At 43.1% G+C, this 23879-nt stretch overlaps 1 protein-coding gene across 9 annotated transcripts in view; it reads left to right on the plus strand.

Annotated features, from left to right (window-relative positions):
• Positions 1 to 23879, plus strand: part of CDH17 (cadherin 17) — a 57368-nt gene that overhangs the window by 25888 nt on the left and 7601 nt on the right. For 5 of the 9 annotated variants that reach the window (XM_069466214.1, XM_069466217.1, XM_069466220.1 and 2 more), the window contains 9 exons: positions 282 to 440; positions 539 to 738; positions 3367 to 3498; positions 3793 to 3943; positions 7560 to 7775; positions 11373 to 11449; positions 13384 to 13575; positions 18331 to 18575; positions 21576 to 21706. In XM_069466214.1, the coding sequence (XP_069322315.1) occupies positions 282 to 440; positions 539 to 738; positions 3367 to 3498; positions 3793 to 3943; positions 7560 to 7775; positions 11373 to 11449; positions 13384 to 13575; positions 18331 to 18575; positions 21576 to 21706 (1503 nt within the window). The remainder of the gene's footprint in view (positions 1 to 281; positions 441 to 538; positions 739 to 3366; positions 3499 to 3792; positions 3944 to 7559; positions 7776 to 11372; positions 11450 to 13383; positions 13576 to 18330; positions 18576 to 21575; positions 21707 to 23879) is intronic. The other 4 variants (XM_069466218.1, XM_069466222.1, XM_069466219.1 and 1 more) reach the window with 4 other exon arrangements.

A 23879-nucleotide genomic window follows, 5' to 3' on the forward strand; every position in this document is an offset into this window, starting at 1 on the left:
TAAATTATCTTGTTTTTTGAATGGATCTTTTACACATACATAGTTTCTAACTTTATGAGTATCTTAAAACAGTTTCAAGGACCCCTAGAGGTTCTTGGTCCACACTTTGAGAAATCCTATCCTAGGGGAGAGGAGCAGAATAAAGATTTATTTCCCCACTTATATGAATTTTCACACCTTCCCCCATTCTATCTCTGCTTCTTAGAAGGCAAAAGTGGCTATGGTTGGTTTGGGTTTTAATTAATATCTTTTATTTTATTTTTTTCCCCTGGGGACAACAGGAAAGCCCTTCATGTATGTCAATGCTACAGATCTGGATGATCCGGCCACTCTCAATGGCCAGCTTTTTTATGAAATTGTCATCCAGCTGCCCAAGATCAACGATGTCATGTACTTTCAGATCAACAACAAAACAGGGGCAATCTCACTTACCCGACAAGGTACGTGGACGGGTGCCCTCTAGGACTGTCTCGGTCAGAAAAAGGGACTTAGATGTGTCTCTGAAAGTGTCTCTTTTCTTCTCATCAACTTCCTACAGGGTCTCAGGAATTGGATCCTACTAAGAACCCTTCCTACAGTCTGGTGGTCTCAGTGAAGGACATGGGAGGCCAGACTGAGAATTCCTTCAGTGATTCCACGTCAGTGGATATTACGGTGATGGAGAATATTTGGAAAGCACCACAACCTGTGGAGATAGTAGAAAACTCCACGGACCCTCACCCCATCAGAATCACTCAGGTAGTGCCCAGTAACACCTGGAGCCTATTGGATAAATGGCCTCACTTTGTAGAGCCCCACCCTCAGGGTCTCCACTGATACATTCCTTAGATATATTTTTGCATAGCATAATTGTAAAGCACATTGAATAGTCTCTGGCCCCGAGTCTCTGGACTTGACCATCATGGGCAGAAAGCTTGGGTTCAGATATATATTTGAGCTTTCAGAGCGGACTTCACTTACCCTCACCTTAAAGTAGAAGTCATGTTTGTTCTTCCCTGTCAGTAGTGTGGGGAATGGCTGCCCTACAGTGGGTTGTACATGGTGCACACATCATGTATATGTACATGGTTTGAATTTGAAGTTGCAAGTATTTTGGAAGCTGCTGCTTATGCTTGTGGGAAAAATCTTGACCCAGTAGACTCATCCTGTCAGAGGCTAAGGGATAGAGACAGGCCTGCCAATGGTAAAAGAGTCCTAGTAGGCAACCTTGACCCTTGGAGACACCCTTTCCCCATACTGTTCCAACTCCAGTGTGTGCCTCTCGCCTCTATTCAAATGCTCCTCCCAACTTCTATGGGTTCCCTGGGCCTCTTCCTACCTTAGCTCCTGGAAATCCAGGCTAGACTTTATCCAGATCCAATCTTTTCTAGAAGCTCAGGAGGTTCCTTGACATGAAAGCTGTGGGTCAATGGGCGATCCCTGAATTAGGAAGTAGACAACCAAAACCATGTTCTTGCTCCGTTACTTTAGTGACTGATCATGAACCAAGTCATTTAACTAGTCTGAGCCCCAATTTATCATCAGTAAAATGGTAATAACACCTCTCAGTGTTATGAAAATTAACTGAGGTAGAGTCTGTGAAAGTGGATAAAAGATGTTAATGTTATGAAGAAGTACTAGTCTGTAGTTCTCCCAAAATTTTTTCTTTTTTCTTTTTTTTTTTTTTTGTTGAGACAGAGTCTCACTTTGTTGCCCAGGCTAGAGTGAGTGCCGTGGTGTCAGCTTAGCTCACAGCAACCTCAGACTCCTCGGCTTAAGCGATCCTACTGCCTCAGCCTCCCGAGTAGCTGGGACTACAGGCATGCGCCACTATGCCCGGCTAATTTTTTCTATATAGATTTTTAGTTGTCCATATAATGTCTTTCTATTTTTAGTAGAGACAGGGTCTCGCTCAGGCTGGTCTCGAACTCCTGACCTTGAGCAATCCACCCGCCTCGGCCTCCCAGAGTGCTAGGATTACCAAAATTTTTTTTAAAAATGATACTATTATTGTTAAAGGGACCTTGGAATGGGCCATCGCACCATATCTATTATGCAACCTAAAGAGACTCTTATTTATTGAATGTTGAATTAATGAACTTCTTCAGGAAAAAAAAAAAAAGAATGAAAGCAGGAGGAATTGTGCTTTCCCAGCTAAGAAGGCATGTTAGCATTCATTACCATGAGATTTTCAGACTGGGGGCCAAGAAGAAAGTATTCCTAGCTACTATTCATGTTATCCCACAGGGATTATAAATGCTAAAAATAACCAATATGCTCAGTTGCTCTTCGGGTTGTCAAAGAAAGGAAATTCTGGGTGCCACGCTCGATTTCCAAGCCTGTATGTTCTGAAACTCAGGAGAGTGGAGAGGTGCAGCTCAAGAAAAAACAAATCAGGCGAAGTGTTTAGGACACAAGGGAGCTCACTTTAGAACCAGAAAGGTAGTCTTTGGCATGGACAGTGGGTGATAGTTAAATGACTAGCAAGGGACAAAGTTATGTCCTTGATACCTTCCCAGGCTGGTCAAAGAGATTTGTTTAGTATGGAAATTTCAACTAGTTGTAGGATCTTGGGAAAGTCACTTGAATTTTTTGTGCCTTTGTTTCCCCGTTTCTAAAATCGGGATAACAGTAGCCTCTACTTCATAGGACTGTTTGAGAATTAAATGAGACAATACATAAAGATGTTTAGAATTACATGAGGTATGTGGTAAACCCTCAATAAATATATTATTAGTATTAGAATATCTAAAAAGTCATGACCTGTCTATATAGCAAGGAGACTAGTCTTACTAGTGAGTTTATTAATTTTTTTTACCAGGTTGTTTACAAAACAACCCTAGGAGTTGGTGGTTATTCTTACCCCTAAAGTCTTTCAGACTAGATGTTTAGGGGAGGAATGTGCCTTATTTAGGTGTCATTTGTCTTACTTAAATAGTAGCACGGAGCAGAGTCTAAAGTGGCTACCGTTGCTCTTATTCATCTGCATTGGTGAGTTTTAGAAGCTTCATACATCATGGCTTAGTCTTCAGATAACGGCAGCTACAAAGTACATTTCATTCCTTAAATTGATGTTTCATGGATATACAGCTTTCACAGTCAGACTTCTAAAAGAAAACAACCCACAAACCCTTTAGAGGGTTCAACAAAGAATTGCTTTAGAGAGGAAAAATTCCCTGGTGTGTTTTTTTATGAGCAATATAACTTGATGGGGAAAAAAAAGGGCTCATTTTAGGTTGAAAATGAAAAATGTAATTGAGTTGTTATAAGAAACCACCGACATACAATGTTGTCAGAAATTTCAAATTGAGAACCAGAAAATTGTTAATTTCCTTTCCAGTTCTCTCTAAATGTGTCTCTTCTCACAATTCACTTTGGGCCCTGTAGGTGCAGTGGAATGATCCGGGTGCACAATATTCCTTATTTGAAAAAGAGAAGCGGCCAACATTCCCATTTTCAATTGACCAGGAAGGATATATTTATGTGACTCAGCCCTTGGACCGGGAAGAAAAGGATTCAGTGAGTAAAACGGGACAAGTTTCACAGGCAACAAGACAAAGTCCTATGTCCATCTACAGTTGAGAGCAAAATTGATTTTACTTAAAAAAAAAAAAAAAAATCTGCATTCCAGACCCCAGCTTATTATTGGCTTTCAAAGACATTATAATTTGGTAATTTTCCCACAATCCTGACCTATCTCATGTTTTCCTAAACAAACTGAAGATAAACGGGGTAAATGAAACAGCTATTTTCTCTGCCTTTTAAAGGGGGTGGTGAGAAAGTCTTGCCTTAACTCTGACCTTCCTGTTGCAGTATGTTTTTTATGCGCTTGCAAAGGATGAGCATGGAAAACCACTTTCATACCCTCTGGAAATTCGTGTCAAAGTTAAAGACATTAATGATAACCCGCCTACGTGTCCATCTAAAGTGACTGTATTTGAGGTCCAGGAGAATGAAATACTGGGTAAGAAATGAGAGTTGTTCAATGCTGTGTAACTGTCTTCCCTATGCAAACTCTGGAGTCCCTTTCTCCTCTCTGTGGGGTAAAGTGGGCAGGTAGACCTAATTGGGAGTCAATAATCCATGTCTATAGTGCAGCATAGAGGTTAAATGCACCTCGGGTTTGGATCGAGCAATATCTGGGTAGTATTCTCAAATGGGAGCTTTTATAATGGCCACCTCCACTGCCACTATTACTACTACTATCACCCTCACTACTATCACTAGTACCATAACTACTTACATTAGTATCCTGTGTATGTGCATAGGGATAGCTCATTTGCAAGATTTTCCCATAAATTATTTGACCTCTAATAAGCTTGTTAAAAGAGATACAATTTCACCAAATTTGCTAAATAATTTAAATAAACATTCACACCCAAAGTCAGATACCCTGTAATAAATAAATAATACCAATGGAAGTTGACTTTGACCCTGAGCCTCCCTCTCGAGGAAGCCGATAATAATTCAGGAGGCTGGTAGATGAAGTTTGAGTCCTATCTATTTTTGTCCTTTTGGTCTTGACTTGCTACGTTTTCTTTTGCTGTGTCTCATGATAGCTTTAGTTTTGTATGGGAACAAGTACCATAAGAACATTATGATTTCTGGGAGTTTAATGACTTCCCTGGTTTGGGGACAACCCTTGTCTGTTTCCCCGTTGGTATTGAGACCGTTGACTAAGCAGGCTGGCTTTCCTTGAAATGTTTTGGTCCGTTGTGCTGTGTTCATTTCAGAGGCTTACAAGTTTAGCAGCCTCTGATGGGTATCGTGTCTAGGGCTTTGCTGCCCTTGTGGGCAGATTCTTATATGCTTTGTGGATGTTCTCGTCATTTTCTTTTGATCTCTCTACTCCTCTTCCTACACACCTCTGACACAGTGGCTGCCTTCCTGGCGGCGTGGTGGGTGCTGCTGGAGTGGCTTGTCTGCTGTCAGCTGCCATGTGCAGGCTAGCGAGGGTCCGTGTGTTCAGCTCAGGTCCTCTCTGTTTCATTTATTCTAACTTTTGCCACAACAGGAAGAGTTAAATGACAGCTTGAAGGATTTCAGTTAATCATAAGGAAGAATCTTCTCATAGTGACAACTGTGCAACAATGGAATTGTGTAACAATAGCCAACAAACACTTGAGGCATCATCCTTTTTGGAAATCTGGGATGGTCCGTGATGCCGAATAAAGGCAGAAAACCTTTGAAGACCTTTCTAGATGATTCCCGAAGTCTCTTTGCATTGGGCCAAACATTTAATATAGCGTCATTTACTGCTACATAAAAAATTGCCCTAAAACTTAGCAGCTTAAAACAACAAACATGTATTATTTCACAGTTTCTGTGAATCATGAATCTGAGTGCAGTTCTTCTGGGTGCCTCTAATTCAGAATGAGAGCTCAGAGAGAGAGAGTGAGAGAGAGTAAGAAAAGATAAGACAGAAGTCACAGATGTTCTACAGTGTAATCTTGGAAGTCACATCCCGTCACTTTTGCCCTGTTCTATTCATTACAAGCGAGTCAGTAGGCCCAGCCCACACTCAAAGGGAGAGGGTTATGGAAAAGCGTGAATATCAGGAGATTGGGAATGCTGGGAACCATTTTAGAGGCCGCCTCCCTCATTTGGGAAGAGAATAGTACTCATTTTCTCAGATTGGTGAGGAAGTCATTGTTGGTAGAATAAATTATTCGGGGATCAGCATGCTATTTGCCTTTCTAAAAGTGAGAATTTACTTTGTAAAGATACTTCACAAAGTTTTTAATGGACCAACAATTCCTATAAATCAACTGAGTATATATATATATGTAGCCTGAGGAAGCAGCAAGACGATGCCCCTGCCCTGTGGGGCTTCCCGTCCAGCTGAGCTGACAGCACATGCATAGATGGAAACATTAACAAATAAAACTTCAATAAGATGCCAAATCATCCCTTGGTATATTTACATTTTCCTCTTTGGAATCTCGTATTAGCCAGTATCTTGTAGGACTTGTGTCCCCAAGTCTTAGCAATATCAACATTGATTCTTGTATCCCACTTACAATCCAGTCCTACAAATTCATACTGGAAATTTCGCCCCTCATAAAAGCCCCACCTCCCTGGAGTATTTCTGGATGCCCCCAGGAGATGCTGTATGTACTCCTGAATCAATTTGGGCTGCCACTAGTTCCCGGCCTCAGTCACTCAGAGATGTGGTTCTCCTTTCACCTCTGGCTCCTGCACAAAGTCCGCCACTCCCATGGAAGGGTGTCCCCTGGTGCCCACAGTCCTCATGAGGCCTCTTACCAGGACATTCTCTGAGGAGTGAGAGAACAGTGTCCTTGCTGTTGTACTCACCTGCTGAGTGGAAAGGTCCAAAGCCCAAGGGCTGCTTAGACACCAAAGGATCACAGAATTTAGCAAGATGCTCTTCCATCCCAAAGCACAGATACTTTGCTTGCAGGGGCACACACATGCCACAAAGGTAACTTGGTTGTGATGGATACTAAAGTAAGTGGCTGCCACTGCACTAGATGCATATTCTCTTCCGTCCCATTGCTCATGAGTGTCCCTGCGCCCAGCCCCTGAGACACATCTGCATGTGTCCAGCTTCACTGTGGACATAGTGTAGGCACTTCCCTTCCCCCACCCCCAAACCCAAAACACCTCTACATTTCCATGTAGGTCAGTGGATGCAAACCGATATGGGGAGGGGGGTGTAAACTAACTGCACAAATGGGGTGGGATTCTTGCTGTGTATAAAGAAACCACACCACAGTCCCCCTTTCACAGAGTAAGATCTAGAACCTGTCAGAACTCACCCAGTGCTGAGTGCAGTGCTGAGTCACAGCCAGGGACTTGTGGGGCTCCCTGCACTGAAACACTCACGGGAATCTAGTACTGAGGGCTGCGAACTGCAGCGAGGCAGAGAGGATCGGGCCTGCTCTTTGCCCTGCGTTATCTCTGGGGTGCAATATCTCAGTCTCCACAATTGTTCCACAAAGTTACTTAGAAGCACCCCAGGGTTGACTTCTCTTTGTTTGGTTATCCCATTTGCCGTGCATGTTGGCATCCTGGGGCTGCGGTAACAAGTCATCACAAACTTGGTGGTTTAAAACAACAAACGTATCCTCTCGTAGCCTGGAGGCCAGGAGTCTGCAATCCAGGTGCCGGCAGGGCCACGCTCCCTCCGGAGTCCCTACGGCAGATCTTCGCTGGCCTCTTCTGGCCTCGGCTGGCCCCAGGCATTCCTTGGCTACCTGTAGCAGCATCACTCCGATTTCTAACCTCCTTCTGTCATCTACTCCACTGTGTGTGTCTCTGTGTCCTCCCTTCTTGTAAGAACTACCTATAACTGGATTCAGGGTGAGCTTTCATCTCAAGATCCTTAGCTAGTTACATCTGCAAGGGCCGACCTTATTTCCAAATAAGTTCCTGTGAGGAGTCTCTGGTAGGCATGAATTTTGGGGGACGCTATTTGTCATGGGCTGAATCTGTCTCCCCCAAAATTCCAGTATCTCGGAATGTGACTATATTTGGAGATAGTATATTTAAAGAGGTGATTAAGGTGAAAGTTTAATATGTAACATGAAGCCTGTTGGATTTCCTTTTCTTCTCTGCAGGTAGCAATATCGGGACCCTTTCTGCCCGTGACATGGATGAAGAAAATACTGTCAACAGTATTTTAGAGTACAGAATTGTGGCGCAAACTCCCCAAATTCCCATGGACGGACTCTTCCTGGTCCAAACCTATTCGGGAGTGTTCCAATTAGCTAAAAGGTCCTTGAAAAAGCAAGATACTCCTCACTACAACCTAACGGTACAGGTGTCCGACAAAGGTTAGTGTCACACCTGCTGTCTTGAGTACATGAGTACACATAATTGTTTTACTTCTAGTTTTAATTTGTCAGGCTGCTCTAATGCCTGGGTATATCACAGAATGATGCCATGTAAATATTTTTGCTTCCTTTATGAAACACCCAACACAGAGACAGCCTGGGTTTAATGGCCGGAGTTGCAGCTCAGGTAACATTGTTGTGTGAGTCCAGGTCCTCTGAGAAGCAGATGCTAAAAATAAATTAAATGTACAAGGATTTCATTAGGAGGAAGCCTGTGAGAAAAAAATGGAGAGAGGCAGAAGTCTGGGAGAGCTGTCAGAGCACAGCACAGGCCTGGCCCTGAGTGGAGGACAGAGGGGAAGGAAGGCTGGTGGGGGTGTCCTACACTGCTGAACAGTCTAACGAAAGTTCGATAAGGCTGTTGGGGAGTCCAAAGTTGGCTGTCAAGGGAGTTCATGGTCTCTGAGAATGAGATTTGCTTAGTCACTGGCTGCTAGGAGCCCGTGGGAAGTGAGGCCTTGATGCAAATGCGGTGATGGATTTCGGAGCACAGCAGTGAGGCCATCACCAGTTGCTGTCCCTGTTGTTGGAGGTCTAGCAGGCACATTCTGCAGACCATGACCATGAACAGGAAAATCGTGTTTCCCAGTTCTTGCTTTCAAATTCAAAGGAAGAGTCTGTATGAAAGGGGAGGAGAAATGCATGTTTGGGAGGTTCTGTCTTTTCCTATTAGCTTCCAGTTGGCCATTTGACAATTACTAGAAGACATTCTTCTCTAATCCTTGTATAATTACAGATCAAGTAGTTCTTAATCTCTGTCGTGTCACAGCATGCTTTGAGAATCTGATGAAAACTATGCTTTCTCAATTGAATGCACACATTCTTAAAAAATTTGCACAGACACATAAAAATACACTTATCTAGAGAGAGACTCATTTCTGGGGGACTCAGACTCCTAGAAGGTTAAGAATCCTTTGAGTTAACTAGCACTGAATCTTAGATGACCAAATAATTCAACAATCGTTCTGAGAGGCACAGGTTATGGAGGTATGGAGGAGAAATGAGCATGATTTCACACTGTGCTTCACATTGTCTCCTTCACATGGATGTTGACATCCTAGGGGGAACCTGGGTTTTGCAGACCTCAATGCAGAATGTGTGAAACCCAGTAATTAGACAAATATCAAGGGCCTAATATTTTCGAGCATTATGTTAAGAGGTTAAAACAGAAGTAAGTATAATAAACCCTCCTCATCCATGATGAACTAGCAAGTTCACACTATTAGCTGTCCATTCTTTTAGCAGTTATTGAGTGTTTGCCTATTTGAGACACATGGAAGGTACTGGGGATACTTTACAGATGAATAAGCCCTAGTGTCTGTCCTCAAGGAGAGCTCATTCTGGTAGGGGAGATGGACACATGAATCAATAAACTGTAAGAAACTATACAAGGTAACCCGGGAAGGAAACGAGTGGCTCACTGGAGGGAGAGAAGGGGTATGGCTTTCTGGAAGACGTGTCATTGAGCTGAGTTTTGAAGAATGAATATGATAAGTGACAAACTCACATAGGGCTTACAGAGGAGTGGGAATCCCATGTGCAAATGCATAGGGACCTGAAGCAGTTTGAAGATATGAGTATAAAGTAGAAATTGGATTATAAATTGTTTACATGCATGAGTACACATAACCTGGAAATTGTGGACCAGATTATTAAGTATATTTATATATAAATATGTGTGTTGATAGACTTGAACATTCAATTGTGCAGTACAGAAAATTAGAGACTAGCCTATAATTAACATAGTTTTACATAAAACCAGGGAGGGCTTGTCACCCAGAGGCCCACTGCTGGCCCAAATGAAGTCTGTGCAGAGCAGTGAGCCAGTGAGTTCTGGGCCTGGGACCACCCTAATCTTCAGCCATTCTTGTCTATAAATGTTCTGGGGACCAGCCTCAACTTCAATCAATATGCACTTGCTTGTAATTAGATTGTGAATAGATTGCGTGCCTGGCGTGTGTTCAGTGCATTAAGCACAAGCTGTAGAGTTGGACTGCCTGGGTGTATTGGGATCCCAGCAGGAAACAGAGGGCCCCTCGAAGAGTTTCAAAAAGGGATTATTTGTAAAGGTTGTGGGCAGGGTTAAGGGCAACCGGCAGGAGGTGGTTGTGAAGCACAGGGGCAGCCTTTTCTGCTCTAAAGCCTGAAGGAGCCAGGGAAGGGAGCATCCTCTGAAGGAGCAAGGCCTGTGCCTGTCGCTAGAGAAGAGGGCTTTTGGCAATGGGGGCATCACACCCCCAACTTCTCCCCTCCTGCCCTTTCTGCAGGCTTCCGCCAGGCCTCCCATTGGCAAGACCTAACTGTTACCCAGGGGCAAGATGTGCACTGATGCATTTCATGAGGTCAGCCCCTGGGACACAGAGCACGGACAGAAGAGTGGATAGCGGATGCAGAGGGCAAAGGGAGAACATTGATTTGAATCCTGGTTCCACCACTGGTTAGGTGTGTGACCTTGGTTACTTAACATCTCTGTCCCCTGGCTTCCTCGTTTGTTATTAATAAATAAATGGGTGTGATAATAGTACCTACACATCATGAAGTTGTGAAGATGAAATGAGTAATGCAGGTAAAGCACTTTACCGTGCCTGGTGCATAGAGACTGCTCACAATTTGTATTACGATGAGAACCCCGGTTCTGTTATTATCCACGTTTTATAGATAAACTGACTGAGGCCCAGAGACATTGCGTGACACACCCAAGCTCTCACACACCTGATAAGTGGCAGAACCACAGTCTGCACAGTGAGATTCTGGAGCCTGGAGTCTTAACCATCCTACAATACAGTTCATTGTGGTTGGAAAGATGGTAGCCCCGACAAAGAACCTATCGTTTTGTTTCTTGTTCTGACCTTCTCCCCACCTCCATTCAGTGCTCCTCTTGGATCTAATTGAAGCTACTGTCTCTGACTAGGTCTTCTTATTGTCAAACCCACCCGTGAAAGCCTGAGCCATTTCCGCAGGGTTCCTTGAGCTCTGTCTGTCCCTGTCTTGCTTCCTGCAGGCTGGATAGCCACACCCTTTGAAGGAGGCTAATTGTACCACTTCCTCCCTTACTTGGAGAGGAGGGAGCAGGCACCCCTGAATCTTCCCACCATAGAGGGCAGAGCAGGTATAGGACAGATAGATGTGTTCAGAGAAGGAAACATAGCCACTGGGACAGCTTTCTCGAAGGATAATTTTACACTGGGCTTTAAAGACTACTTAAGTTTTGCTGGCCAGAGAAAGAGAGGCTGCTTCACAAAAAAGGAGCCATCCTGCTCAGGAACAGACCTTCCCTAGGATGGGACAGGTGGAGAACAACAGGAAGTCCAGAAAAACTTCTCTCAGGTCTGTCTTCAGCTCTCTCCACCCTCCCTGACGACCTGCTTGTGGGTGCAGGTGGGCGTGGAGAACCCTCTCTCCACATAACTTGCATGTCAATTGCAAAATTGTGACTTAAGACTGTCACTTCACTTTGCAATTATTTTCTTGCAGATTTCTGATTTTAATGCATGATTTTCAGTGAAAATTTCTGTGATATATAACTTTGGTTTTCAGATTTCAAGACCCTCTGTGCTGTGCAAATCAACGTTATTGATATCAATGATCAGATCCCCATCTTTAGAAAATCAGATGTGAGTAGTTTTCCCGTTTGTTTTTTCTTTACTTTGTTCATATCACTCGACCCCTCCTTCTGGGATAAAGATACAGACAGTAGTTGGGAAAAGCGTCAGACTTAACAGGTAGCCTTGGTCAATGCACCGATAACAAACCCAGACACCATCTTCAGTGGAAGTCTTCAGGGAACAATAACATTCACTGTTATAGTTATCCAGGGATGTGTGTTTATAAACTCCTGCCAACGGCTCGTTTATTCCAAGGGCTGCTTAAAAGCTACAACCACAGCCTCTGTCAAATTGAAAAGAGTTGAATAGCTGCTTGCAGTTTATCATTATACATTTTGTGTGAATTAGGACAATAAATAGAGTACTGCTAGGTTCAAACAAGCATTTTTAGTCAAAAACTTAATATTTGGAATCTTGGCAATTTAAACTCACTTTGTCATAATTGGGTAAGAGAAAGAGAGAAGAAAAAAGTGAATCTCTGGCTTATGCCAAAGAAAAATGCACTCAAGACATTTGCAAAAATTAGAATTGGATGAAAAGGGAAAAATCAGTTTAGAACCTCAAGAAAAATGCAGATTACTGGGGTTTTTTTGGTATGGGCTCCAGACTTGGTGATGGCTTTATCACTGCTCCCCTTACAAGGGACGTCTCTGTTTACTTTGAAGGAGAGAGAAGCCCATTTGAAGAGATTGTTATGTCATGTTTAAGTCGGTTATGAGACAGCCCAGAGTCCTGTGATGATGTTCATAAATCAAAATAGAGACAGGCTGTGACAAAGAAGGGAATTGATTTACGAAGGGGCTTGAGGTGGGAAGAAGTGAGACTAGGCGTACCCTGTGTAACAGGCACTGAGGGTAAGCAAGCATAAAGTAAAGAACCCATTCTTCTCAGCCCCCATGCTTTTGGGCATTTTATCCTTTCTGAATATTGTGATTTCTTCCCATTTCACCTCCTTGACAGTGTTTTTTTAGATTGAGGGTAAGAATCCTGTTTTGGGAGTCTCAGAGCTTAAATACAAATCTGGCTACGGAGAGAATGAACCTGCTGCTTTCATTGCTGTGGTCCCTCCCAGACCCCACTTGCTGCCACCTCTACGATCACGATGCCGAGAAATGATCTAGGGGTTTCTAGGAGAGTGGGAGATGGGCTAGGCCAGTGACTAGGAGCACAAGCTTTGGAGTCGGCATACGTGGGTTCACATCCTAATCCTGTGACTCACTAGCTGTGTGATCACGGGTGGGTCTAACCTCTCCAATCCTTTGCTTCTCTGTAAATGGAGGTGGTAATATAGCTACTCAGTGGGGTGTTGTGTTGCTCTGTTGAGCACCTACTATGTGCCAGGCATTTGGGAGCTTTACATACATTATCTTCCTCAACCCCCATGGCAAACACGAGGCAGGTTCTATTATTATTATTATCTTCATTAGACAGATGATGAATGCTTAGTAAGGTAACTTGCTTCAAGTCACCCAACTAATAAGCAGCAAGCCTATGATTCATATACAGGCTGTTTGACTCCAAAGTACAAGCTTTTAATTAACCTCTATTCCTTGGTTGGTTTAAGAGTTAAAATAGTGTATATAAAGTGCCTGCCACATTATAGATGCTCAATCCAGTGCAGCTATTTATTTATGTCATTATTACCATAATAATAATTATAGTTATTAAACATTGGATAGGGGAGGAGGATTCTGTCTTAGAATCCTACCAGTACCCATCTGAGATGTTGTGTTCCTTGGTATGATGGACATCAGTCCATGAGTATGACTGATGTTAAAATCAACTGCAACGTAGTCATCAATAGGGAAAACATGCCCCACACATATTAATGCAAACTATGACATCTGTCCATTCTGAAACCAAAGAGCCAAGTTTGTCCTTCGACAGTGATGCTTGATGACAGTGGATGTTCTCACTGTTTCCTTTCCCCGTTTCCTCCTTAGTATGGAAACCTGACCATCCCTGAAAACACAAAGATCGGGTCCATCATCTTAACCATCCAGGCCACTGATGCTGATGAGCCGTTCACGGGGAGCTCTAAAATCCTGTACCGAATCACACAGGGGGATAGTGAGGGACGACTCGGGGTCGACACAGATCCCCACACCAACGCTGGATATGTCACAGTCAAAAAGGTAAATAGTCCACTTAATGGAATTTGTCTTTTTGTGGATTAATTTACTAATGACAGGCCGGGCGCGGTGGCTCACGCCTGTAATCCTAGCACTCTGGGAGGCCGAGGCGGGTGGATCGCTCGAGGTCAGGAGTTCGAGACCAGCCTGAGCAAGAGTGAGACCCCGTCTCTACTAAAAATAGAAAGAAATTATATGGACAACTAAAATATATATATAGAAAAAATTAGCCAGGCATGGTGGCGCATGCCTGTAGTCCCAGCTACTCGGAAGGCTGAGGCAGTAGGATCGCTTAAGCCCAGGAGTTTGAGGTTGCTGTGAGCTAGACTGACGCCACGGCACTCACTCTAGCCCGGGCAACAGAGTGAGACTCTGTCTCAAAAAAAAAAAAATTTACTAATGACAGTATGAGGATCTGTAAGCAGAGGTGACATGTTAGCAGTGACCTCTCAGACATGGTGATGGGCTGCTGGAGCACCTGTTGTCCTTCCTGTCCTCTTGACAGACAGAAAGCCAGGATTCCAGGCCTGGGTCTGTCCCTGGTAGGCCAAGTAACTTTTGCAGGGAGGTGGTAATGTTGCCGCATAAAATATGCCTGTAAAATACTGCCTGTAATCCTAGCATTGTGGGAGGCCGAGATGGGAGGATTACTTGAGGCCAGGAGTTCAAGACCAACCCGAGCAAGCGTGAGACCCTGTCTCTACTAAAAATACAAAAATTAGCCGGGCATGGTGGCACGCGCTTGTCATCTCAGCTACTTGGGAGGCTGAGGCAGGAAGATAGCTTGAGCCCAGGAGTTTGAGGTTGCAGTGAGCTACAATGATGCCACTGCACTCTAGCCCGGGTGACAGAGATAGACTCTATCTCGAAAAATAAAATAAAGAAAAGAATATAGGATGAATAATTTTTTAGCATAACTATGTTCCGTGCAATATTTGGGACATATTTATACTAAAAAATTGTCTGAAATTCAAATTTAACTAGGTATTCTATATTCTTATTAGCTAAATCTGGCAGCCTTGTTGAGGGGGATGGCACCTGGGGCTGCACTTCCCCCTTTGCAGATGTGGGGAGTTGGGCTGGATGCACCCAGGGGACCTTCAGGCTGTAACCCCTTCATTCACATGTGACAGGTGGAGACACTTCTTGAATAATGACTGGAAATCTGCAGGTCTCCTTTTAAGGTTGCATAGACAAGTTTACCTTTTCATTCTCCCTCCACCCTGCTTTGCTCTCATCTTTCATGCTCTCAGTCTCTCTCCCTCTGTAAGGACCGGGTAATCTGGAGGCAGAGTCTTCATTATATTAGTTCCTATTTCTTTGTACAAGATGCCCCCCAACCCTCCCTCAATCTCTCCTGTCTCCTGCTGTGTACACCTAAATCTTGACGCTTTTCTCCACGGCCGGCCCATCTCGGATGACTCAGTTGGAAGCAGTCCTCGCTGTCATCCAAGTACTTACAGTTAAGATACTTTGCTGGGAGAGGGAGTCAGCCCTGCAGCGGGAGGGAATCCGCAAGCGTGGCCACGTCTGAGGCTGCCAAGGAAGCCTCTGCAGGGCAGGTTGAAGCCAGAGTAAAGGAAAGCTGAAAGTAGAGGCTACTAATGAAAACAAAATGGAATAATTTCACAGAAAATGGACAGAAGCACAGAGAAAAAAGTGCTGGTGCTGAAGGAAGCCGTGGGGCAGAGTCTCGCAATTCCGGTCCTGTGGTTACCACGTATTCCCGCTCTGGCGAAGGCTCTTGCTGGGACCAGCTCAAAGCATTAGGAAAAGGTGCCGTTACAGCTTTTCCTTCAGCTTGTAGCTGTCTACATGGAGAGAAAGAACGACAGAAATAAAGGATAAAGGAAAGGGCAGTTTTCAGAGTTTGCAGTGAGTGGCCCAGGGAGCGTGTTGGATCAGGGAAGCCGACATGGAGAGGACAGCACTGAGCCTGGCGGAGGGGGAGGATTTTTGCAGATGTTGGGAAGGGCAGGCTGAGCCAATGCAATCCTGCCGCAGTTTTTATGAATGGGATATTGCCATTTCTGTTTAATGGGCGAGACACTGATAAAAATTAAAGGACAGCTACCCAAGAGGTCCTGGGTCCTCAGGCCTGGAAAGTGAATAAAACAGTGTAGTTTTCATAGTCTGTAATATATCTTTGGGCTTTGGTTTCTTCATGTTTTGGGGTTCTAGGTCCCTTTAAGAATCTCATAAAAGCTACATACCCTCCCCTTATAAAACAAACAAACAAAAACATATGCACATAGGTCCCAGGGGTTCAGAGACCACCCTCCCCCAAGCCCTTAGTTGAGAAGCCCTACTTTAGGGGCTGTTCTACTCTTCATCGGGTTCTTTAGGATTAGAACTTTTCCCCCATAGAAACATGGATTCTTCGCCTCGAGAAGGACCTTAAAAATCGTGTGGAATCACTTACTTATGATATTTAAGTCCTTTCTACACTAGCGGATCACGTGTTGTTTAAGCCCATGCTTGAAAACTTCCAGAGTTGGGAACTTACTGTTTTTGTTTGTTTTTTGTTTTTTGAGATAGCGTCTCACTCTTTTTGCCCTGGCCAGAGTGCGGTGGCATCAGCCTAGCTCACAGCAACCTCAAACTCCTGGGCTCAAGCAATCCTTCTGCCTCAGCCTCCCGAGTTGCTGGGACTATAGGCATGTGCCACCATGCCCAGCTAATTTTTTTCTATATATTTTTAGTTGTCCAGATAATTTCTTTCTATTTTTTGGTAGAGATGGGGTCTTACTCTTGCTCAGGCTGGTCTCGAACTGCTGACCTTGAGCGATCCTCCCGTCTCGGCCTCCCAGAGTGCTAGGATTACAGGCGTGAGCCACCGTGCCCGGCCAACTTACTGGTTTTTGAAGTAACTCTTTCCATCATGGGTAGTCCTAACTGTTAAATTCTTCCTCTTATTAAACCCAAATTGGTTTTTTGATGCTCATTCCTGGTTCCATTTGGCCTGGCCTGGAACAAGAGCAGGGCATCTATCATCTGTGCTCACCCCTCCCAGCCTCCATGAATTTAAAGTCTTTGATTTTAGGATTTGGGTCCTGAGGCCCCTGGGAACTCATTTTCCACACAGAATGGAAATCTTCTGTGTAAGCATTTCCCAAGCTGATTTCTGAGAACTGTCTTTCTTGAAAAAAATCACTGTTTCTGCTGAATGAAGTGTCCCATGGTTAAGTGAGTTTGAGGCATGCTACATTCCATTTCCTTTTCTAGGAGAACCACAGTGCACATTAGCATATCACAAGCTCTGATAAGTCCTGCAATAAAGACTTTTTCATGGCTCTGTCATTCTGAGAAGAAAGTTTCTGCTGACACTGGATTGAGAACTGCTCTGTGTGAAACCTTTGTAATTGACATAAATTTTGTATATTTTTGGTGAATAGCATGTTTTGAAATATGTGTACATTGTAGAATGGCTAAATACAGCTAATTAACATATACATTACCTCACATATTTATCATTGGTTTTGTGGGGAGAGTAAAAAATCTACTCTCAGCAATTTTCAAGTATACAATATATTGTTAATTAACTATAGTCACTAGTCACCATGTTGTACAATAGATCTCTTAAACTTTCTTTCTGAAATTTTGTACATATTGACCAATATCTCTCCAATCCTCTCCCCACCACCCCATAACCACCATTCCACTCTCTGCGACTGTGAGTTCAACTATTTTAGATTCCACCTATAAGTGAGATCATGTGGTGTTTGTTATTTCACTTAACATAATGTTCTCTAGGTTCATCCATGTTATGGCAAATGCAGGATTTCCTTTCTTTTTAAAGCTGGATAGTATTGTGTGGTATATAAACACACTACATTTTATTTACCCATTTATCTGTTGCTGGGCACTTAGGTTGTTTCCATATCTTGGCTATTGTGAATAATGCTGCAGTGAACATGGGAGTGCAGGTATCTCTTCAACACCCATCAAAGATTTCATTTCCTTTTCTATATATATCCACTAGTGGGAATACTAGACAATATGGCAGTGCTTGTCTTAATTTTTTGAGGCTCCTCCTCTGTTTGCCAGAATGGCTGTACTAATTTGCATTCCCACCATCAGTGTGCAAGGGTTCCCCTTTCTCCACATCCTCACCACTACATGTTATTTTTCATCTTTTCGATTATAGCCATTCTAACAGATGTGAGGTGCTATCTTACTGTGGTTTTAATTTGCATTTTTCCCGATGAGTTGTGATGTTGAGCATTTTTTCATATACCTGTTGGCTATGTGGATGTCTTCTTTTGAGAAATGTCTGTTCTGGTCCTTTGCCTGTTTTTTAATCAGGTTGTTTCTTTGCTATTGAGTTGTTTGAGTTCATTATATATCAGATGTGTGGTTTGCAAATATTTCTTCTCAATCTGTAAGTTGTCTCTCTATTGTTTCCTTTGCTATGCAGAAGCTTCTTAGTTTGATGCAATCCCATTTGTCTATTTTTGCTTTTGTTGGCTGTGCTTTTGGGGTCACATCCAAAATATCACTGAGACCAATGTCATGGAGCTTTTCCCCTGTTTTCTTCTAGTAGTGCTACAGTTTCAGATCTTATGTTTAAGTGTTTAATGTATTTTGAGTTGATTTTCATACATGATGTGAGATAAGGGTCTAATTTCATTCTCCTGATGTGGCTATCCAGTTTTCCCAACATCATTTATTAAACATATCAGAGTTTAACAAACATGTGGGATGTATCTTTTAAGGGAGCTAATCATCCCAAAATTTTCTCCTTTTTCCCCCACGCAGCCTCTTGACTTTGAAACAGCAGCTGTTTCCAACATTATATTCAAAGCAGAAAATCCTGAGCCTCTGGTTCCTGGTGTAGCATACAACGCGAGCTCTTTTGCCAAGTTCACGCTTATTGTGACAAATGTGAATGAAGCACCCGTATTTTCCCAATACGTATTCCAAGCAAGAGTGAGTGAGGATGTGGCCACAGGCACAAAAGTGGGCAACGTAACTGCCAAGGATCCAGAAGGCCTGGACATCAGGTAAGGAGCACAGTGCTGGGCAGGCCTGGCTGTGTGCTGCAACCAAGGCCAGTGGAGTGGAGGAGGAGCTGGGAGGGCTGGAGAAACTGGCCTGAACTGACCCCAGGGCTGTCCCCTAATGGAGCAACCAGCAGTGGTGAACTTGGCCTTGATTGAGGCAGGTGTCAGTACCCCGTGGGGCATTCCAAGGGATGGTGGTTCATCATTATGAATCCAGGCTCAGAGAAGTGAGAAGCAGCTCCAGGCTCCATCCAGCCCACTTGCTGCAGGTCTCACCTGGGAGAGCTGGTGAGTTCAAGAGGTGGCGTTCACCTCCCAGAGACTGGCAAGCCACAGCAGGCCCTGTGCCTGAACCCGTTAACCAGTTATGTGGGCTGGGGCTTGGGGAAGCGTTCCAGCTCCTCACATGTACGGAAGTTCTAGTTGGAGAGAATGAAACGAACCCCAATTGGACAGACAAGCCTACCTTATAGGGTCATGGGAATCTTCTGGATGTTGGGTGCATAGGTTCCTCAGCTCTCCAGAGAGCTGGTTTGGCGTAGCAAGAATCATTCCAGACTACATGCAAGGAGAGGCTAGTACTCAGGCAGAGGTGGCTAAACAAAATGTATAAATATTTCCATTTTAGCAATTCTCAATCTTTTTTTCAGTGCAATAGGACCCAAAAAGATTTATCTTAAAAATGTACAATGATGATTAATTTGCTCAAGACATATATGTATGTGTATGTATCTGTATAATAGCTATAAAATCTTTAAGATTGTATAGCTGATAAGCACATAGATGGGATTTGAACTCAGATCTTTTGCTTCTATTGTACAATGTACAACATGCTCACTGTGGTATAACAAATATTTCAGCATGACTTAAAGAATTGTCACAACTACGTGCGTTGGTTTAAATTTTGCTAAACATTTGAGGGGAGTGTTGCCCCCCATTTGAGCTGTCATTTAGGCACTTGGAATCGGTTCTAAAATCTTTTCCATTTGTCTGTCAAGGAGGAAAGTTACCATCTACTGTTTTACTCTCTAACTACTTCTCTAGTTTCATCAAGAAAGGAAAGAACAGCAGGGCTATACTCTATGGTTTAATATAGATACTCAAGAGTCACAAATTATAAGGAGACTCAAAATGTTTAAATTTTTATAGCCATTTATTTAACAAATGCTTCTACCTTCTTCATGAAAATGCTATAAAAATCATTGGTCAAAGACAAGTGAATAAAAAGTTTATAAGTAGGAAAAACAAAAGCATTTAAGAGAATTTCTCTGATGAAACAAGGAAAAGATATAACATATGTACTATCAAGTTGAGGTCAATAAGATGAAGTTAGCAAGGGAGATTGCGATATCCTGCTAGATACAGTTCTGGAAGACAAGCAGAAAGTGTCTCAGGAATGAGGAAGAATTAATAGTTCAGGTGCTGGCAATAAGTCAGTTAAGAATTAAGGATGACTCCAAACTTTCGGCCTGAGCAATTTAATTCTCCAGCTCCACAACCTTACAATCCATTAGCACCCAGTGGATCCTAATCCAATCCATCAGCAAATATTTTAGATTTTCATTGAAATACAACTGGAATCTAAATGCTCCACACTACTTCCAATGTAGTCCCAGGTGCCACCATTTCTCTTCTGGATTCGTCCTTGCCCTTGCCCTCCCTGAATCTATTCGATGCAGTCAGAGTGATCCTTTAGGAAAGTAAATCAGATTGTCTGACTCCTCTTTCGGAGCCCTCCAAAGGGTTCCTATCTCTTTCAGGATGAAATTTCCGGTATATAGGATTTCTTATTCCTTACCCCCACACACAGCCTAACACAGTGCTTGGCATATAGAATATACAAAACAAAAAAAAAAGCCAAAAAACAAAAAAATATTGTGAGAAAGTAATTAACTCACACATAATTTTTATATCATTCTCTTATTCTTGGATATGTAGTTTGTTTAAAGTATTTTTTATTGTAGAAAATGTTTTGAATATATGTATGCATATAATTCTTTTTAAACTTCTATTTTTTTAGTTAGGTTAAATTTCTAGGAGAGGAATTATTTGGTCTAAAGATATGAGCATCCCTGTGACTATGATGTGCTGCTTTCCAAAGGGCTGTGCCCATTGGTGTTCCTGGGGTTCTAGTCTTCTCTCTCTCAAATTCATCTTTCACACACCTACCAATGGTTCCATTGAAACACAGATACAACTGGGTCCCTTTCCCGCTTAACGCCATTTGATGGCTGCCCAGGGTTTCCCATGATCTGCTCTTTAAAGCTCTGTGGCCTCATCTTTTGCTGCCACAGCTTCCCGCTTATATCCCAGCTCCGCTGAAACATCTGCCCCCACACTCCTTGGCCCTTGGTGCTTAGTTCACACTCTCTTATCCGCTGAAGCATCCTCTTGTTGCCTTTGTTAACTTCTACCCTTTCAGAAAGGCTTCTCCGATTCCCATAAACTTCTCTTGGATTCCACGGGTCCCCTTTCGTTGTGTTTACCATATTTTACTGGAATCATTTGCTCCAGTGCCTCTCTCCCCCACTGACTCTGAGGCCCTTTGTGGGCTCCTCCTCCCTGGGCCGACTGCCCAGCATTGCCCAGCACTCAACAGACGTTTGCTGAGTGAGGAATTCACCGTCTCATCAGCAGCCTCTGAGCATTAACCCATTTCACCCAGTGTCTCCACCACTGGGTGTCTGAGTTTTCTTAGAGGGGTGGTTTGCTAAGAGTTTTTAAAAGATATTTCTATATTGCTTTAATTGGAATTCTTCGATTTCCAGAAAAGTGTAACAGTTTTCCTCAGAGCCCAAACACTACCAGTTGTAAGAATGAATGAGTCCTCCTTTTGAAGACAGAAAAAATGCAAATGAATTATTAATAATGTGAGACAATGATCCTTTAAATAACATACAAATGATGATGCTGATATAACAGTATAGTGATATATAAACTATCTTCACATTTTCCTGCAAAGTAACGTGGGCTTTCTTTTGCTCTTTTCACTTTATGAAGGTATTCACTGAGAGGCGACACGAGAGGTTGGCTTAAAATTGACCCTGTCACTGGCGAGATCTTTAGTGCGGCTCCGCTGGACAGGGAAGCTGAAAGTGTGTATCGGGTAAAAGTGGTGGCCACTGAAGTAGGTAAGCAAAAAAGACAGAAAATAGATTATCAGTAGAAATGGGGGAAACTTGACAAACTTAACCGGGGTCAAAGCACCAGAATACAATCACCTTAAAGTGGAAAGATGAGAAAGGCACAAAAGACCGGAGTGCAGGGGGGTGCCCACGCCTTCCTGGTTTTGTTAAAGATGAGAACCACCTGTGCCCCTGAGCAGGGCTTCTTCCAAGGGGGGTTGTACCTGGAGGCTGGCCAGGCTTCACTCTGATTTTCTGGCGGGGGGGGGGGGAGCCTACAGCCTCTTCTAGAAGGTTTCTGTGTCCCTGGGTGAACTACTTGCCTTCTTCCAAAGTGGCTGTGGGTTTCTCCTGGGAGCTCGGAGCGCAGTCAAATCACTGCCTTGTTGACCGAGACCACTACTCGCTCCCTCAAACTAAAATTGCAGCTTGTCAGGCTTCATCCTTTTGGAAGCAGAGAATGTTCTTTGCGGTGTTCTCCACTTTGATATGTGTCCGAGTCAACTGGGGAGCTTGTTTGATATGGACACTAGGAGTCCACCCCTGGGGATTCTGATTCGGCAGGCTTGGGTAAACCTGGGTATCTGTGTTTTCATGAAATAGGGTAAACCTTCAAAAGGGAAGACTATATCGTACAGATAAGCCCAGGAGGTTTGAACCATCTCTATATAATCTTTGCATCTCATTTAGTTCCGTTGTAGTAGTGTATATTGCCATATACTACTGCCGTGTGTATAGTCAAACTGGAATTCCAGAGAATTTTTAAAATTAAAAATTAACTCATAGGAATAATATTTTTATCCAGTGATAAGGCTAGTAATTTAAATATTTAATTTCTTTGCATTTAAATGGAATTTAAAAATGTACAGAAGGAATTCTGTTGATCTTATGCTGATCAGAGGCTATAATTAGCTAGTAAATATATCTGCATGGTTTCCCTCCCCCAAAAAAGAATTAAACAAGTTATTACTAAATTAATATAGTTTTAGACAAAAAAAAATGTGAGGCCTGGGATTGGGAGCTGAAATGGGAACAGAGAAGGGAATCATAAAAATAGTTCCTGCATATGAAAATATTAAGGAAAACAAAAATACTTCAGTCAAGTTCAAGCAAAGTGGGCAGAATTGCAGGACAGCGTGCAACTTGGGAACAGCTGCGTGTGAGTGGACGAGTCCTGTGTCTCTGTCTCTTGCGTCAAGTTAAGCCCATTCCGCTGTCATATTGTGTATATTTAGCTCTGATTTATTAAATAAATGCTCCCAGATAATCAGCAGGAAGTTTCTGGCTGAGCCTTTATGCCATATACTCCCCTGCATCATATCAATACTTCACTTTGCACGCCTCCTAGAAATGTCTCACATTTTAGAAGTTTCAAGAAGCAAAACCACGTTCCAAAACCCTGTTCCATTTTTAGAGTTTAGCACTGAAATGATATAAATAGATAAAATGACTTTAAGAACACAGTGGCTTTTTCTTCTCTGGTTAAGTGCAGTCATGGACATAAGCACCAGTTGAGAAGAAAAGCAAGAAAACAGAGTTTACTGGAAACGAAGCAGGAGCAAGAAAACAAGTTTTATGGGAATCAAGTTAGGTCAGAGTCAAATTGTAGAAACAATATCTGTGACTGCGGCCAGGGAGAAAGTTGACAGCAGTCAGTGATTGAGTCGCACTGACGGCCCCACACTGAGCACTCAGTGTAGAAACTTCTCATGCAATGCTATGAGGTAGGTACTGTTATTGACCATATTTTATGGATGAGGAAACAAGGGCACTGAGGAATTGAGTAACTTGACCAAGATCACACTGCTACCACCCAGTCATGCTGCGGAGCCCACGTTTTGTACCACTATAGCACAGTAAATAACATTGGTGCAGCCCTTTACTACTTTCTAGAACATTCCCTTACACATATGATCCTCAAAGAGCCATAGGTGTCTCACACCTGAAGAAATGAGGCTCAGAAAACTTGACTAACAGGCCTGAAGCAAGGCGTGGTAAGGAACAGGTGAGGTCGTGGGAGCTAGAGTCAGACCTTGGATTGAAAACCTCGCCACTGCTCCCTGGCTGTGAGACCTTGGGCAAGTCAGTTTCTCTGAGCTCAGTTTTATCATATATGTACATCAGTATTGACGTAATATATGTGAAATATTAGCATATAGACCTTAGTTATTATCATTAA

Source organism: Eulemur rufifrons, chromosome 3 (genome assembly GCF_041146395.1).
Source record: "Eulemur rufifrons isolate Redbay chromosome 3, OSU_ERuf_1, whole genome shotgun sequence".
NCBI classification, from domain to species: Eukaryota; Metazoa; Chordata; class Mammalia; order Primates; family Lemuridae; genus Eulemur; species Eulemur rufifrons.